Source organism: Drosophila hydei, unplaced genomic scaffold (assembly GCF_003285905.1).
Source record: "Drosophila hydei strain 15085-1641.00,03,60 unplaced genomic scaffold, DhydRS2 tig00000001-arrow-pilon, whole genome shotgun sequence".
NCBI lineage: Eukaryota > Metazoa > Arthropoda > Insecta > Diptera > Drosophilidae > Drosophila > Drosophila hydei.
In genome coordinates this window covers 661,092-677,839 of record NW_022045643.1, presented here as the reverse complement: position 1 = coordinate 677,839, position 16,748 = coordinate 661,092, and the positions used below count along the sequence as shown (strand labels likewise).

Genomic DNA, 16,748 nt, shown 5'->3' with positions numbered 1-16,748 from the left:
TTTCTCAATTTGTTGATCGCTTTTATTTGTTCATCTGCTTTTTCTTCTTTAGTTTACTGTTCTTTTACGTATTAGAAATAATAATAATATGTTTGATAATTTAGGTTTTGTGTTCTTTCTTTTTTGATATAGTATAATTTGCATAATTTTGCCAAAATCAGTTTTTTTGCACTAAGTTGTTAATATTTTATTTTATTTTTATTTAAATATTGTGTATATAGTCTAAAACGTTTTCATTTTTGTATAATAGCATAGAATAATAATAATAATATTATTTATATATATATATATATATATAAGTATATATATATATTTAGTTTAAATACTTTTGTTCGCGTATTTTCAATACAAAATCATAATGCATGATCATAATACATAATTCATAATTAATAATAATAATAATAATAATAATAATAATAGTTTTTATTATTTTATTATTATCTCAATAGTTTGACTCTGTTTCAAGTTGGTTTTTATTTTCTTATTTTCAGTTTAGTGTTTTTTTTTGTTTTTTTTTATGCAATAATTAACTTGAATTTGACTAGATCGATTCATACAAGATCGTAAATACATATATATAGTGAGAGTGTGTGTGTGTGAGTGAGTGTGTGTTGTCTGTTGCTCTAGTAAAAATCTAGATTAGCATTTTGAAGCAGTAATAATTAAGGGGGAGGGGGACTGTTGTTTAACTACAGAATAGTTGCTAAAAATCAATTAATGATGCATTTAAATTTAAGTATGTATGTATGTATGTATGCATGTATTTATATAGTTATAATTAAGTATTTGTTTTTGGTTTTTGTTGCATCTAATCCTTGTTGCTTTCTTGCTCTTTTGCAGTTAGGGGGGACTTTCATCCGCCTTCGAGTTTCGTTTATATTTACAAGATTTTTGGGCATTTAACATGTCATAAAGAAAAACTGAGTCAAGGAAACTTACTTAGGTTTTGAGACAAAAAGAGTTTTCTTTTGGACTGGAACTAACTAACTACGTAATACTGTTCCAACTCATGATTTCTGGCCATGTTGACATTTGCTTTTGATTATATTTCCTCTTTGTCTGGCTGTGTGTGAGTGTGTATGTGTGTGTGTGTGTGAGTGTGTGGGAAACTGAAGAGTTAAACAAATTATATTGCACTGGTAACAAAAGTAACTTTAACTTTTATAACAATTTGTTGTATGCTTAAATATTCTTATATACTTTAATATATATATATTTATTATTTAATAATTAATTGTGATTTTTTTATTTGTTATTTTTTATCATTAGTATCAAATATGTGTGTCGCGAGCTTTTGTTCCAAGCCCGCAGACTAGGCGCTAAACGTATTCAATTTTATTTTCTTCTCTCTTCTTCTTCTTCTCTCTTTTACACTATACAAATTCTAAATAATTGTTAATCAATTAATTATTTGTTTTCTCTCTTCATATTTTTTTTTCAACTTTTTTTTTGGCATATTTAGCTGTAGATTTGACAATCTTTCCTTTGTACAGACATATAACATCTTCTGCTTCTTCTTCTTCTTGCTCAAGATAATGTCAAAATGTTGTGTAATGATGTTTCAACAGAGTTTTAGTTGAGTAATTGTATTTATATATATATATTAAATAAGATTAATGTGTGTGTGTTAAATAAAAAGCAAAAATATATAAATTGAAATATAAAAAGTTTTCAGTGTTCAATTTTCTAGTTTCGCTAAAAATCTTTTTTACTTGTATATATAAAAAAATGCTAAATATATATATATATATATATATATATATAAATATATATATATATATATATATATATATATATATATACATATATATGTTCATCAATAATAATTTATGCATTTAAGATTTATGTGTTTTTTGTTTTTTTTTTTTATATAATAAGTGTAAATTTTTGCTGTTTTCTCTAAACAGGGCTAAGGGAGTGTTATATGGTCAACATCATTCTTGTTAGTTGCTTTTTGTTTCTATTGGAGTTGGTGAAAATAAGTGGCCAAAATGTTCAGTTGATGACATATAGAAATGTATATGCTTTATACATATGTATACATATATATACATTTATATATATACATATCTGTATCCTGGCAACTTTTTTGTTTGTAGCTTATACCTTTTGCTCATATAAATATATATATATACACATATATATATATATATATATATATATTTGTAAGTACCTGTATTTGTTTTTTGTTTTTGTTGCAAGCAGCTAAGTTTAAGTGTAAAGTTTTCTTTGATTTAATTTTTCATTATTTATATATATATATATATATATATATATATATATATATATATATATATTCATATATATATATAACTTTTTTTTTTGATGCTATAAAATCGTTTACGATTTTCCTAGTTGCCTTTTGCCTAACTCAAAAGTGTTTTCCATGTAAAATGAATTTAATTTTTGCCAACTCGCGTTGTTTTAAGGTTTTTTTAAATATGCATTTCTAACAAATTTATTAGTATAATTAAATTATTTATTTACTTGCGTTTTCTTTAAGTTTTTCATTTACATATTATAAAAAATGATATTTGTTTTCGATTTGTTTCTTGCAGGCTACGCGCAAAAACCTTTTGTGGTTCTCTTTAAGTTGTTGGACTTAAGTGTATTTCTCTCAAAAGCATATCGCATATACATATATTTATATATACATATACATATACATATAGATACATATATATATATGCATATATATACATTATATTTTTAATTTGCATGCTGCTTTCACCTAGTGCTAAGTTATTTCTTTTTATCATCTTACAATTAATTAAATTCGAATTTTTGTGTTAATTTTTATTTGCATATATAGGTTTATGTATATATATATCTATATATATATATATATATATATATTTATATATCCATCGCCAATTTACTTAGTACTAAATGCTAAAAAGTTGCAGAGCTACATATCAATCAATCAATCCATCAATCGTTCTATATCATCCGACTACGCTCTATCCATAACGTCTCATAACTTCTTTTAAGCTTCTTCAACTCGTTTGCATATGTTTTCCTTTTACTCCTTCAATTAACAGTTTCAGTTTTTTGTGGGTTTTTTATTTTTTACTCTTCTCACGTGTTGATTTGTGTGTAATTTTTTTTTGCAGCGTGTTTTATTTTTTTTATATTTTAATAAATTCCATGTTTTATATTGTGTATAAAAAATGGTTACTGCATTTTTTTTTGGTTTTTTCATTTATTAGATTATTATTAAATTTCATTTTTTTTATTGAAAACCCAGATAATTTTGGTCTCTTACCAGTCAGTTTTTGTCTCAAGTGGTGTGTGTGTATGTGTGTGTGTATGTGTGTGTGTGCAGTTGTTGTTTGCTCAACTATCAATATCAATGCTTGTTGCTTGCTCTATAAATATATATATATATGTATGTCGATATATATATCTATGTACATATGTATACATATATTCGTCATTTTGGCAAAAAATTGTTGTGTGTTGCATTTGTTTTGTTTTTTTTTTAGTATTTTTTTTTTGTTTTTTCTCTTAATTTTTTTTCGTTTTTCTATTTATTTTGTTTAAGTTCTGCTTTCAGCTGCCTGTATAAATACATATGCATATATCTATATATATATAGTATACATATATATACACAAATATCGTTATATGTATATATATTTAGTATTCTGCTTTGACTTTTTTTTACATTTTCTTTTTACTATTTTCTTAGTTTTTTCTCTTTTTAACTTTGTTTCTTTTGTTTGCTGCGGCTTTGCTGCACTTAGCATCTGCAAAATTCATTGTTTCAAGTCCATCTGAAATGGGTAATAGAAAGAAATCAGTTCAAGCTAGATTTAACATGATTGAACACTCATTAAAGTGGTTTTTAAATTAATTAAACAAAATAATTATGCGATTGTTAGTTAAGGTCAAATGGAAGATGGATGGAAAATTATATAGAAACATAAATCTAAGCATTTGTAAGATATGAAACTTTCGTTTGTTCAATGAACTATGATTGAAGCATTCATAATGAATGATAAAAAAGGCAAATGTCGTTGATATAATATATATCTAATTAAATGGAAGAAACAAATTGAAATTATGTCGCATTCCTACGATAATTAAATATTAACATAAATGAATAGTAGCTCTTGTTTTCTCTCTTCGACTCTGAGTGCGCTAATTCTGTTCAGTTTTGTCGTGATTGCCCACTGTGCAGTTGTATTAGTGAGAGCAGATTGGCTAGTGAGCAGTACGCTTCTAATTTCTGGCTGGTCTCCGCTCACTCTGAAAGAGAGCGAGAGAGCGAGACGAAGATAGTTGTTGCTCACTGTCAACAGACTCAGTATGTTACGCTACTGCTGAAAGGCTCAATCGAGGTTGAGAGTGAGTGAGAGCGAGATGGCTACTTAGCAGCTTCGGACAGAGTCGTTATGATTTCAGTGTACGCTGAGAACACGACTAATGCAGTTTAGAGGGCACCGCGGAAGTTCAGCTTTCAGTGTAAATAATTATTAACTATTAATGAAAGGCGATCAAATATAAATAATAATTTAAATTAGATATTAGTTTAAAATCAAATAATTGTATGATTCATGCTGATTTTCAGCTCACCCTAATAAAAAGTTGATCCATGTTGTTGCTGTGGTTCGTGTTACTGTTGCTCCTCTTGTTGCTGTTGCTGCTAGGCTTTTCGCTTTTGTTGCTGCCACAAGAACAGCTTCTCGACGAGCTCGACTTTGGAATAGTTACTTGTGTCATGAGCGCAGGGAATGTTCTCGCTGCTATTGTTGTTGTTGTTGTTGTTATTGTTGTTGTTGATGTTGCTATTATTGTTATTGCTGCTGCTATTGTTGTTGTTGTTGGTATTGCTGGCGCTGTTGCTGCCGTTGGCACTATAGCGATAACAATAAGTGCCATTGCGCCAGCTAGCAAATGTATAGGGCATTGTGTTACGATTTGCATTGCGATCGTTTGCTAACTGTGGTCGAAAATTGTTGTTGGGATTGTTTGGCGATGTTGTTATTGTTGCTGTAGCTGGTGTTGCTGTTGCTGCATTATATTGATGATGCTGATGTTGATGCTGATGCTGATGCTGATGCTGATGCTGGTGATGATGTTGTTGATATAGCTGCTGTTGTTGCTGTTGCTGCTGCTGCTGTTGCTGGTGGTGCTGCTGCTGCAGATGTTGTTGCTGCTGCTGCTGTTGCTGGTGCAGTAGCTGTAGCTGTATTTGTTGTTGTTGTATTTGATGTTGCTGTTGTATTTGTTGTTGTTGTATTTGTTGTTGTTGTTGTTGTATGTGTTGTTGTTGTTGAATCGTTTGTTGTTGTTGTTGATGTAAGTTACGCTTGAGGAACTCCGATTGTTAATAAGGTCGACTGGCATCCTTTGGCCGCTTCAATTGAACTTTCAGTCTTTTCATGCCAATCTGGAAGCCATTCATGGCCTGAATGGCCGCTTGAGCGCTGGTGGGATTATCAAATGAAACAAAACCTACAAAATGGCCAAAAAGTTATATATTAGAGATCAATACAAACGATTAGCATTGCTTGCAGTGTCTTTGGGATTTACCGAAACATTTGCTTTGGTTTGTTGCACGATCGATGAAGACCTTAGAGCTGATCACATTGCCAAATGGCAGGAACATTTGCATTAATTCAGCATCACCAAATTCTTGGGGCAAATGATAGATGAATAGATTGCAGCCCTCCGGGCCGGATATAGAACATCCTGGGAACATCAGAAAATCTTAAAAGAAGACATCACAAGAAAAGAAACAAAGTAGAGAAAACAAATTAAACGATGAGCTAAATCATAAATTCGAACTTTATGAATTTGTCTGCTTGCTGTATAGATTTTTTTTGGGCTGTTCTTGAGTTTCTCTTCAAATATATATATATATATAGATTCGTTGTTTTTGCTCTGTGTGTTTCGTGTTTTGTGGCTGATTTTGTAGACGATTCAACTAAAGCTAATGCGTTGCATAAAACTCGAATGAACTAAATGACAAACAATGAAGTAGAAAATATACTCGATATATATATATATATATAAAAAGGGGGAAACGGAAAAAACTAAACGAACAGTAACAAAATCGCTTGCATAGGCTAAAGTATATATATATATATATATATATATATATATATGTATATGGTATATAAGACATAGTCGTATATGCTAAAAATGCTTAATGAGCTACCAGTTCTCTAGTTCTATGGCAATAATATATACTTAAGTATTAAGCTTATGATATATCGTCCCGACTTTCGCATTTCCTGGTACAGGGATGTCATATGAGTTCAGCAGCGCTGAGTTTCATGTGAGTCTATGTGTGTGTGTGGGTGTGCGTGTGTGTGTGGCATGCAGGTTAAGTACTAAGTAAATGTATTGAAAAATACAATTAACAATTAGCTACGCGCAACAAATATATAGAGAGAAAATAATAAACACGTTACGCACAAGTTAGGCTTAGGGTTAGATACAGTATATAATACATATAAGAATTTAAAACACACGCACACACACACACACATAGAGAGGGAGAGAGAAGAGTATATATATATATTATATATATCTGTATAATAGCTATGCTTTTATCTTGTCTCGTCAACGTTTACATAGTTTCCCAACTGGAAACAAAAAGAAAATATATAAAAAACAAAGCGAACATAAAATTTTATGATTTTTCATGTGCCTTCCCGGCAAATATCTTGCTTTTTATGTGATTTTAAGCAGTTTATATGCAATTTTTACGATCGCCCATAAAATGCCCTTAAATGCAGGCATTAAAAACGATTTACGCCCTTTTGCAAAAGGGTTTTTCGTATACAGAAATTGATACAAAGAAAAAGAGGAGTCTAAGTAATTAATTTTTTTGGGCTTTTCGGTTCAATTTCTATGTGTAGGCGTGCGCAAGTGTGTGTGTGTGCGTGGTTATCTGAATGAATAGTATATATATTTATATATATATCTATATAAGTAAAAACATTCATTTATAAAGTTGAAAGCTCTTCGCATGAGCTGTTCGTCATATCACTCATCAACAAAAAACAAATACAATATTGATTTACAGTAAAGAAATTAAGGAACAGTTCTTGGAAGGAAACAAAAGAGAGAGAGAGAGAGAGACAGGCAGAGAGAGAGAGAGAGAGAGAGAGAACAACCGACAAAATAATAATGAAAAGCTTACCTTCACGCTGAGTGGGTGCAACCGCCGCTAGGGGAGGTGGTAAAGCTTGTGGAAACTGTCCATAGACGGCGGGAAAGGCTGCGTTATATATAAATAATTTTTGTTTTTGGTTTTTACACAAAATCCGAAACATTTATAAAGACAACACAACAATTAAGTATACGTATATATATGATTTTTTTTTTATGTTAAATAAGTAAGTTCTCTTGTTGGTTTTTCACCTTGACTATATTGAGATGAACAAAACAGGAAATAATAATAACCATAGACGACAGGCTACGACCAGATCAGACCAGTAGAATACTTAGTTATATATTTCAATCAGAAACAACATCGGAAAGTTAAGATATACCAGCCAAAGTGGGCAACTGGTTTTCTAGAGGGAAGTCCTTCTGTCAATAAGAACTTCAAAGTTCGCATAGAAATTTTTTAATAAATAAATAAAACATAATAAACGAATTTCAGTTCGTGTTAAAATGTTAAACGTTTAACATTGAACAACAAATTTTGGATCTGAATATATTGAACATATAATTAAAAACTAGGAGAACAAGTTTTCAACATAAAAGGCAAATCAAAGAAACACAGATTTTGATTCAAGCGTAGCTAGCTAAATAGTTGGTTGGTAGTTGATCGTGAGAAGCGCATAGAAGAGCGCTGTTAATAGTGAGCAGCTAAGCTTGAATTAAATTCTGTATTCCTTTAGTACACAAATCAAATATTTATGTATATATAGAAGTTAGAGTTATATATAACACTTTACTAACAATATATATATATATTTATGGCATGACACAACAATTATTAATTATTTCAATAAAAACAATTATGAATGATTGAACTGTTTATTCTGTCTGTTGTTGTTGTTGAATTACATTTTATTTTCGTATTCATTTTCATTTTTTTAAGACAATGGTGATATGATTCTTATGAGAGAAACTGACATGATAATGCATGAGAGACAGAGAGTGAGAGAGAGAGAGAATGGCTTGGGGCAGTGGGGATCGGGTGGGAGTGTGTGGACTTATGATGAAATTGACATTTTGTGCCTATGGGACTTTTACTAAACTATTATTAATATTTTCTTTTGGGCACAATCAGATACGTATTTCTCTTAGCCTAATGCATAAGGTATATATATAGATAGATAGATAGAGAGAGAGAGTGTGTGTGTCTAAGACTAGCTAGAGCTTGGGCACTTACCAACTCCTGGAAATGGTGGCAAACCAGGGAAGGCATGTTGCAGTGCAGCAGCATCGCCATTTGGCAAACCTTGTGGTGGTATGGTCAGATGCAGCGGATCTGGAGCGAGTGTTAGATCTTCATATGAATATCAATAAATAGTGATCGTTAGATGAATAGAAAAATACCCTGTAATTTGGCTGGACTACTTACGTGGAAATGCCGTTTGTGGAATGCCATTCGTGAAGACACCGTCTGCCACCGAGGCAGCTGCAGCAGCGGCGGCAGCGCCTCCTGGCTGGCCATTGGGCGTGTTGGCGCCCATGTTGAAGTTGGGCATCGTCGGCGAGGGCAGCGATGGCGGCTGGCCGGTGCCATTGAGGCCATGAGGTATTTGCGTTGCCAGGGCGGCCATTGGATTCATGTAGGCAGCCGCCGAGCCCGGTGCTGTGGCCGCAGCGGCCATCAGAGCCGCCTGCTGTTGTTGCTAATGAAGCACAAAGGATTGCAATCAAGCTGACTGAAGTGGCTCTGGGGTGGTGGTTGGGGGGCAAGGCTACTTACCTGCGCGTAGGCGCCGTACGGTCCAAATTGATTAAAGACAAACGGATTCAATAGGTTCATATGACCGGCCATTTGCTGCATGCGTCTTATTTGTCGCTCCTTCTCCGTATCGGCGTATTTGACAACCAGGCTGGAGGATGCACCCTGCAAAGGAAATAATTGGATTCACATCGTGAGCTGACTGAGTGGCATTGCATATTTATTGGCGGCTCTTCCGTTTCTCATTTCTCGTTGCTCGTTGCCCTTTGCTCGTTGCCCGTTTCCCGTTTCAGCGCATGGCACCATTCAATGGCAAATCCTATTACAGCCCATTATTTTGTGCCTTGTCACGGCAACGTTGCCCTATTTTTACCTGTGTGACAGAATCGTACCTCGTCCCTGTCGCCCCCATCTGCCTCGGTGCGTCTGTGCACTTTGGCGCTTGGCTTTTGTTATGCGAAGCGGACTGCTCATTATTATCATATTACATTTTATATGCCTTTGTGATCAACAACAACGACAACAACAACAACAGCAGCAGCAGCAGCAACAATGATAAAAAGCAAAAATACTCGTAAATAACAAAATAATTGGCAACGCACTTCAATTTGCATTTTCATTGAAATCGGCTTACAAGCTCTTTATAATATATAATATAAGTACCTCCTACCTACCCACCCACCTACTCCTATCTATATACACCCACACACATATATATATATATATATAGACAGCTGTCTGCCTCGCGCCCTATCTATAGCCAACTACATTGAATCATGATGTTATCTATTGTCGGCTGTCATTGATTTTGAAACATTGAGCAACAAAGATGCCGCCCAACCTTAGCCTCTCCCTCACCCTGTTTGTTGCTTTCTTTGATGTCAATTAATTAGCATAATAATGGACGCTTCACATTTCGCACTTCCGCCTCGACTCCCATGCTGCCGTATGACAATTGAAGCGACAACATTTCATGTGCCTTGGCATTTTGTTTTGTTATAATTAAGACGTTTTGCAGATGAGTTGCCTGTTTTTGTAATACGAAACCAGAAAAGGGGGGAGGCTGGGCAAGCCGGCCAAGGAGTGGGTCCCTTTTATGATTTTGCAAATCATTAATCAATGTAACAATGATATTATATTGCATAATTTCAGTGTATCTGTGTGTGTGTGTTAATGAGACTTTGGCTAAACAGGTGCTTCATGTACATAGTTAGCAGCCCCAGCAAACACAATTTTAATTAATGAAATATGAAACTCAAGTTTATGTTAAGGCCAAGCAAAATATCCAGGGAGCAAAGCAACCGAAGGCCAACCTCCAGGCAATGTGAAACTATATGCTGCCCGGCTCTGAGCATCTTCGTAATGTATTTTAATGAGCCAACAATGAACATTGGATGTTACATAATTATATGTATCATGTGTATCTTTGCTGTGTCTATGCACAGCAAACATACATCTGCTGCTCGAATGAACGTCAGCAGCTTTAAGCTCTGAATGCTGCGGCAGAGTTAAAGTCATTAAACAGCATAGAAAAGGTGGGCGGAGCTAAGTAAATAGTTGCTAGATTTAAGCAGGCATTCAAATTAAGTAAAATATTTATAAATAAATATTTTCAATGAAGAGTGGTTTAGTTGACTTATGAAACTGTCCAACACAACAAAATGATTTTAGTCATAAATAAATTACATTTTTATAGATTTCCATTCAGCTAACTTAAATGATGAACAAAAAATCTTTAAGAATTTCCGTCAGCTCAGTTTTTTGCTGCAATTTCATCTCGTTTGCTGCTGGCGTTCGGGAAATTTTAAATGAAAAACCGAACAGCAGCAGCAACAGCAGCAGCAAAAACAGCGAGAACAACAACACATAATTATTGAAGTGCACTTCCTTTCAATTTTCGCCAACAAATTATAGCATATCAACAGCATGCCACATTCACACTCACTCTCACACACACATACGCTGCTGTGTAGCAGCAACAATGTTCTGGCTGCCCCGTCGCTGCCTGTTAATTTCATATTTCGAAACATGACACTTTCACACATTGGCTAATTTAAAAGCATACAAAATGGTGGCCAACACACACGCACGAGCTGCCGAGCTGTGGAGTTGTTGCCTCATTTCGTGACGAATGTGCTTTGTAGCAGCTGCTGTTGCTGTTGCTGTTGCATGTGGCACACAAAAGGCGAATCCTTTTCGCGCATATGCAGCGCGTCTCGTTAAATTGTCGCATGACACCTCACTAATGTCATCGCCAGTGTCGAGAGTCAGCCACATTATTACTGTAATTATGTTGGCCGTGTAAACGTCATTAGGCGTTTTAGTGCCAGGCTCCAGTACGTGCCCCAATCGCAACGCTCAACGCTGTCGCTGCTGCTGCTGTTGCTGTCATGTTGTTCTTGTAAATCTTTCGACATGTTTCACGAAAATTGCACTGGACAAATTGCAGTGCAGCAAGCGCCGAAGTGAAAGTGCAGCACGTTGTCTAACTGCCACATAGGAACGCGAGTAATGAGCTGCGGCATAATGAGCGCCTATCTATGGTTGCTAAACTACATGCTTATTATATAGCTTCAATGGTACTACCACATATCATATTTTCATATTTTGAAAGCTTATCTGACTTATTTTCTATTTAAGTTTGCTTGAAGCTGCTGCAGTGCCTGATTCAGCTGCTTGAGTTGATTAGCTGTTGGTTAATAACTTTTTGTTAAAGGTAAGACTCTTACAGACTATTCAATTCAATTATCAAAGTCTTCTCTTGCTGAACAGTATTAGTATATACGATATTCTATTGAAGCTTACTAGCATAAGCTTCTGCTCGTCTTTATCAATCTATCTATAAACCTATCAAAACTTGTTTCTACAATATTTCCGTCTCTTCCTTACAAAACTCAGCTCTTTCTTCTTCTTTCATCAACGCTTCAACAGCTGCACCAAGAGATCTATTACATTTCGCATTTAACTTCATATATAGCTCTATATATTTATTTACATTATAAGCTGCACATCTTCTGTTAGTTTTTCATATATTTTATACTATCTTCCTTTTAAAAAACTTATTTGCCATTTAGTTTCATAAGCAAACCCAAAAATACTTAATCAATTCAACTTCCTGTTCTCAGCTAATCTCTGCCATTTGCAATTATGCTCCAAAACCAATATCTTACTGCCTCGCTAATTAGCGCTGCTCTTCAAATAGTGCAACAGGCTCGGTTAGAACCGCAAGAGCTCATAAATTAATTCATTAACGTCATTTTGATAGCCTTATAATCCCGCACCGCATGCCCCGTCCCTCTCTCTCTCTACCGCTCTGTCTCGCTCTGTGTGTGGGCGGTTGGCTTGCCGATGGCCCCCTAAAAAGCCAAGCCTTCGTGAAATGATGTCTGCCCGCAGTAGTAAGTCAGTTGAGTCGAATATGAACGTTTATTATATGCTATGTGTGCAGTTGTTTGGCTGGCACTTCCGTTTCCTGAAGACGACGACACGATATTCCCATTCAAGTGAATTGCTGCGCCAAATGAAATGAAAAATTCAACACGACGCTGAAGGCAGGCAGCACGCCTCTGACTAACTCTGGCTCTCTGTATGCAACAGGCTGCCACATGCCGCATGCCGCATGCCGCATTTGCCGCATTTGCCGTTTGCCGTCTGGCAACTAACAAGCCAAACTATACTAACGGGCGGCTTGGACTTGTGCCAGGCAGCACTTTTGGCAGCAATCGCATGTTGCATGCCACTTGCTTTGCGGCACGGTCCTGCAAACGTGACGCCATTAGCTTGCGCCTTCCTCCTCTCTCTTTCTCTCTCCTGCCAATCGCTTAGGAGGCAAGCGCAGGCTTTACCATTTTGGCACTTGGCAATCTATATATACATATATATATATATACATATTTTTTTGGTTCGCTTTATTGTTTTTTAATGCGCGTCGCTCAAAAGTTTTTGCTCGCCTTTTTGGCAAAGTTTCAAACCGCAGCAGGCCAATAGCACAGGCGACGTCGTTGCCCAATTACAATTGAAGGCTTACAGTGCATTTAAAAAGTAATTTGTCTGCCTGCCGACCCCCAAAAGCTCTGCACGTATTTATATTTAAATGCAAATGCAACCAAACCCGGATCCAGACACGAGCTACACAGAAGGCAAAGGGGCCAGGAGCCAGAGGTTCAGCAAGTGCACATGATAAACCTGTTGGCTGTTTGGGGCTCTCTTCAGACATGGCCGTAATCACAGCTACCCGGGCTGGCAGTCATGTTGCCGTTGCCGTTGCCGTGTTCACTAATGGTGGCTACAAGCCGCAAGCGTTGAGCTCCTGCCCCGAGCGCCGAGAGCCAGGACACATGCACATAATAAACTGCAACGCGTGTGCTGGAGCTGGAGCTGGAGCAGGAGCAGGAGTCCTTTACGTGTCTGGGGACATGTTAACATGGCAGTCGTGCCAAAAAATTATTATTCCCGCCTCGATGCCGCTTTTTGTGTGCAACAACTGCGAGCGTCGATTTGTCAACGCCTAAAAGGACAACATATTTCTCTCTCAATTTGCAACGAGAACGTAACAAAAAAAAATAATCACAAAAAATTTATAATAAATGCAAAAGAAGTGCTAGCAAATAAATGGGCGGCAAATGGTTTTAACAAATGAATTATATATATATATATATATATATATATATGTATATATTTATATGGAGGTGTGTGCATGATTTGCATATAATAGTTTATTTTTATTATATTTTTGTTTTTGTTTTTTTTTTTTTAATTTTTTTTTAAGCAGCCGTCGGCCGCAGCTTGTTTTAATTGCTAAATGAATTGGCCTGGCGCGCATTTGTTTAATGGCCAACCATTTTTATATATCAATTAAAGCGCCAGCAAGAAAATGCATTTATTTATTTAACATAAAAGCGCATAAATTTCAGTGCCAAATGGATTTGGCACAAATAAATATAAGCCTAATAGCAGGTGCAATTTAAAGGTGTTAAATTGCAGAAGCCTTCGCTGAAATATACAGAGTCCTTATATAGTTACACAAATGGCTGGAGCAATCCATTGTCTAGAAAGGTGCAGCTGTAGAAAGGTATCTAGACTTTCAGGACAGAATATAAAGCTAACTTAGGAAAGGGCTAAATAGAACGAGTGGGGAAAAGTGAAGAGTGAAGGGCTGTGCTACTATAAAAAATATATACATATCTTCCCAGACGATCCTATCCATCAATACTCAAGTCTAAGCTAAGAAAGCTATAGAATTTTGCACAAGAATCAAATATGCATACGAATATGGCATATTCCGAAGCCAAACTAAGCAGATGCTAAGAAAGGTATTCGGACTTTTAGTAAAGAGCGCTCATTGAAAGTCTGTGGTATATTAAGAAAGGCTTAAAGAGAATGAACAGATAAGTCAAGCTTATAATCCTAGTAAGCGCCATCCAGCAATAATCAAATGTAGGCTAAGAAATCGATAGATTTTCCAATATTTATCTGAAATAAATTCTCTCATTCAATTCTCATCACCCCAATTGATAGCTAAGGACTTTTCCAATTAATTCCTGCTTATTCAAAGAGTCAGACTCTCTGTAAAGTAGGCAAAAAAAGGAGAAAAGTAGCAGTAAAACTAATTACAAATTCATTTCCACATTTTAATTTTGCTGTCAGCTGCAGCTTCAGCTTCAGTCAAAACAAATCTTCAACTGGCTGCGTGGCAGGAGGCCACCGCGAGAGAAGTCCACTCAGAGTAACCACTAGCCGAGTAAGTAATCTTTTCCACCAAATAAATCACACCATCGAGCGGGCGAGAGTGGACAAAAACTGATAAAGAACTCTGACTGCGAGTCAAATTAGTGTAAAATGCCACTAAGCTACCTAAAAGTATGCTATGCATTAAAAAATGTACGAACCATGCGAAAAGTTACTTACTTTCGGGGCCAAAGTTGCGACGCGCTGTTAACCGCAGCCCACAGGGAGCGAGGCAGGCGGACAGACGGACGGACAGACAGACAGAGAGACAGGCGTTGCATACATTAAACAACTTTTGGCTCATTGCATTTGGCCCCAGTCCAAGTCTGGGACTGAGTCCGTGGCCGTGTCCGGGTCGGCATCAAAAGGCAGCCAAATGGAGCCGCAGGCGAAGCGTAAAATGCGGGCAAGCAAAAAGCGCGAGGCGAACAGCGGCGTTGACAATGCAACTTTCCAACGTTGGCCAAAATGAAAAACTTATTTAATTTACTTTGCTTTTTGCCACAACCCAGCCATTTAATTCAATTAGTCGCCGAGAGTACTCTTAGCCAGGCTTTAAGCGAGTGCAGGCCTAAAAAACAATCAGGCGAAGAAAGGTCTAAAGAAAAGGCATTGAATAACCAACAGAGCTGCTAGAAAAGTATATATATATATATATATATATATATATATATACTTAAAGTTCAGTTAAAGACTTCTAATAAGCAATCAACAGGCTATAGAGAGAGGGAGAGGGAGGAAGAGTGGGAGAGAGAGGGAGGAAGAGATATGCCTGGCATGTGACAGCAAAGTTTTAATGCAACTTGTTGTTGTTGCAGTTGAGGGACTTGACTTGGACAGGACAATTCGTAAATAACGCCTTGAATACGCCCCATTTTGTCGTATCTGTCCTTCGCATGCCTTGTTGCACATGTCTTGCATAGTTCAGAGAGCTCCAACTGCGAAGAACTTGGCATTTTGTTATCATTGTTGTTGTAGTTGTTGTTGTTGTGGGTATAAATGTCGTGAGGACCGCACAGTTTACTCAAGCAAATGGCTGGCTCAACACGGCAGCAAAGAACTGGCAGGATATTACATGCAAGCATGATTGAGTTTCGAGCACTTCTCGTCCTGCATAAGGACACACACAGCCAGCTCGCCAGCCAGGCAGCTAAAGGGAGGAAGCGCACAATTTTCATAAATTTAATGTTGGCAAAAAGTTTTCGCTTTTTTTTCCTTGCTGCCCAATGATTTTAGCAGAGGATTGCAACAAATTGAATTTCGACTGCGCCTCTCTAATGCACTTAAAATCAAAGTGCGTTCACACAGCTCACAGCTGGCAAATAGAAAGGCAAAAAAAAAAACAAAAACTAAACTAAACTAAACCGAGTCTAAGGACGAGCCGGATAGCCAGCCCTTTAGACTGTCTGCCTGCTGCGTTTTTTGTGCTTGATTGAACAGAATGTTGCCAGGGCCAAATTTAATTTACGACTTTGAGTGGGAAAGAGGGAGCGGAGCGGGAGGAGACTGTGCCGCATGAATATTTCATTTGCAGTTGGTTGCCATGAAAAGGCGCAGCCAGACGCCTAAAAAGCAGCCAAGACTTAAGCTGAGCACTGCAATCGCAGTCGTAAACAATTTACAGTCCAAATTGTTAATAAAATTATCAAATATTATATTTATGGGTGCGCATTATGGTCAGTGTGGTCAGTCCGGAGAGACACCCACAAACTTCCAAATTCGTTGGCTTTTTATGCTCGCAGTTTAATTTGCTGCTTTGGTTTTACGAGCTGTTGATGCGATAGTTGTTTTACGGATAAGCACAGCACAGCACAGTAACTGCCCAGGCCAAGCCAAACCAGTGCGACGACCGTAAAGCGTAACTCTTTAAACAGGTTACGAGTCACGTCCCAACACTAGCAGCTTTTGATGAAACAACTTAATAGAGCTATGAATGGTTAAGGAAGGATGTGGAACGAAGTAAGATAACAATAACAACGAAATTTATGATCTATACATGTTTTATATAGTGTTTTCTGATAACTAAGCTAGTAAGGGGAGATCTTAGCCTAGGCTTAAGCCTCTTTCTCATTGATTTTCGTTTGTTATCAACTCAACTTCTCAAGGAGATTCAGCCTTGTCCTGCTATTCTTTGGCACTC

General features: G+C 36.3%; 2 protein-coding genes across 29 annotated transcripts in view; both read right to left on the bottom strand.

The window, feature by feature from the left end:
* Window positions 1–3,700: 3,700 nt before the first annotated feature.
* Window positions 3,701–5,036, bottom strand: LOC111595129 (dual specificity protein kinase shkD-like). The gene is made up of 2 exons (XM_023308700.2): window positions 4,579–5,036; window positions 3,701–3,776 (listed from the first exon to the last, which is right to left on the bottom strand). Exons 1-2 carry the CDS (start codon window positions 4,927–4,929, stop codon window positions 3,759–3,761), a joined length of 369 nt encoding a protein of 122 aa, XP_023164468.2. The 5' UTR covers window positions 4,930–5,036; the 3' UTR covers window positions 3,701–3,758.
* Window positions 5,037–5,241: 205 nt separating this feature from the next.
* Window positions 5,242–16,748, bottom strand: part of LOC111595052 (CUGBP Elav-like family member 4) — a 304,647-nt gene continuing 293,140 nt past the window's right edge. For 10 of the 28 annotated variants that reach the window (XM_023308580.2, XM_023308589.2, XM_023308582.2 and 7 more), the window contains 6 exons: window positions 8,903–9,046; window positions 8,552–8,825; window positions 8,360–8,476; window positions 7,157–7,234; window positions 5,539–5,715; window positions 5,242–5,460 (listed from right to left, as the gene is read on the bottom strand). In XM_023308580.2, coding sequence (XP_023164348.1) covers window positions 5,333–5,460; window positions 5,539–5,715; window positions 7,157–7,234; window positions 8,360–8,476; window positions 8,552–8,825; window positions 8,903–9,046 — 918 coding nt within the window. In that variant the 3' untranslated portion in view covers window positions 5,242–5,332. The remainder of the gene's footprint in view (window positions 5,461–5,538; window positions 5,716–7,156; window positions 7,235–8,359; window positions 8,477–8,551; window positions 8,826–8,902; window positions 9,047–16,748) is intronic. The other 18 variants (XM_023308581.2, XM_023308592.2, XM_023308583.2 and 15 more) reach the window with 3 other exon arrangements.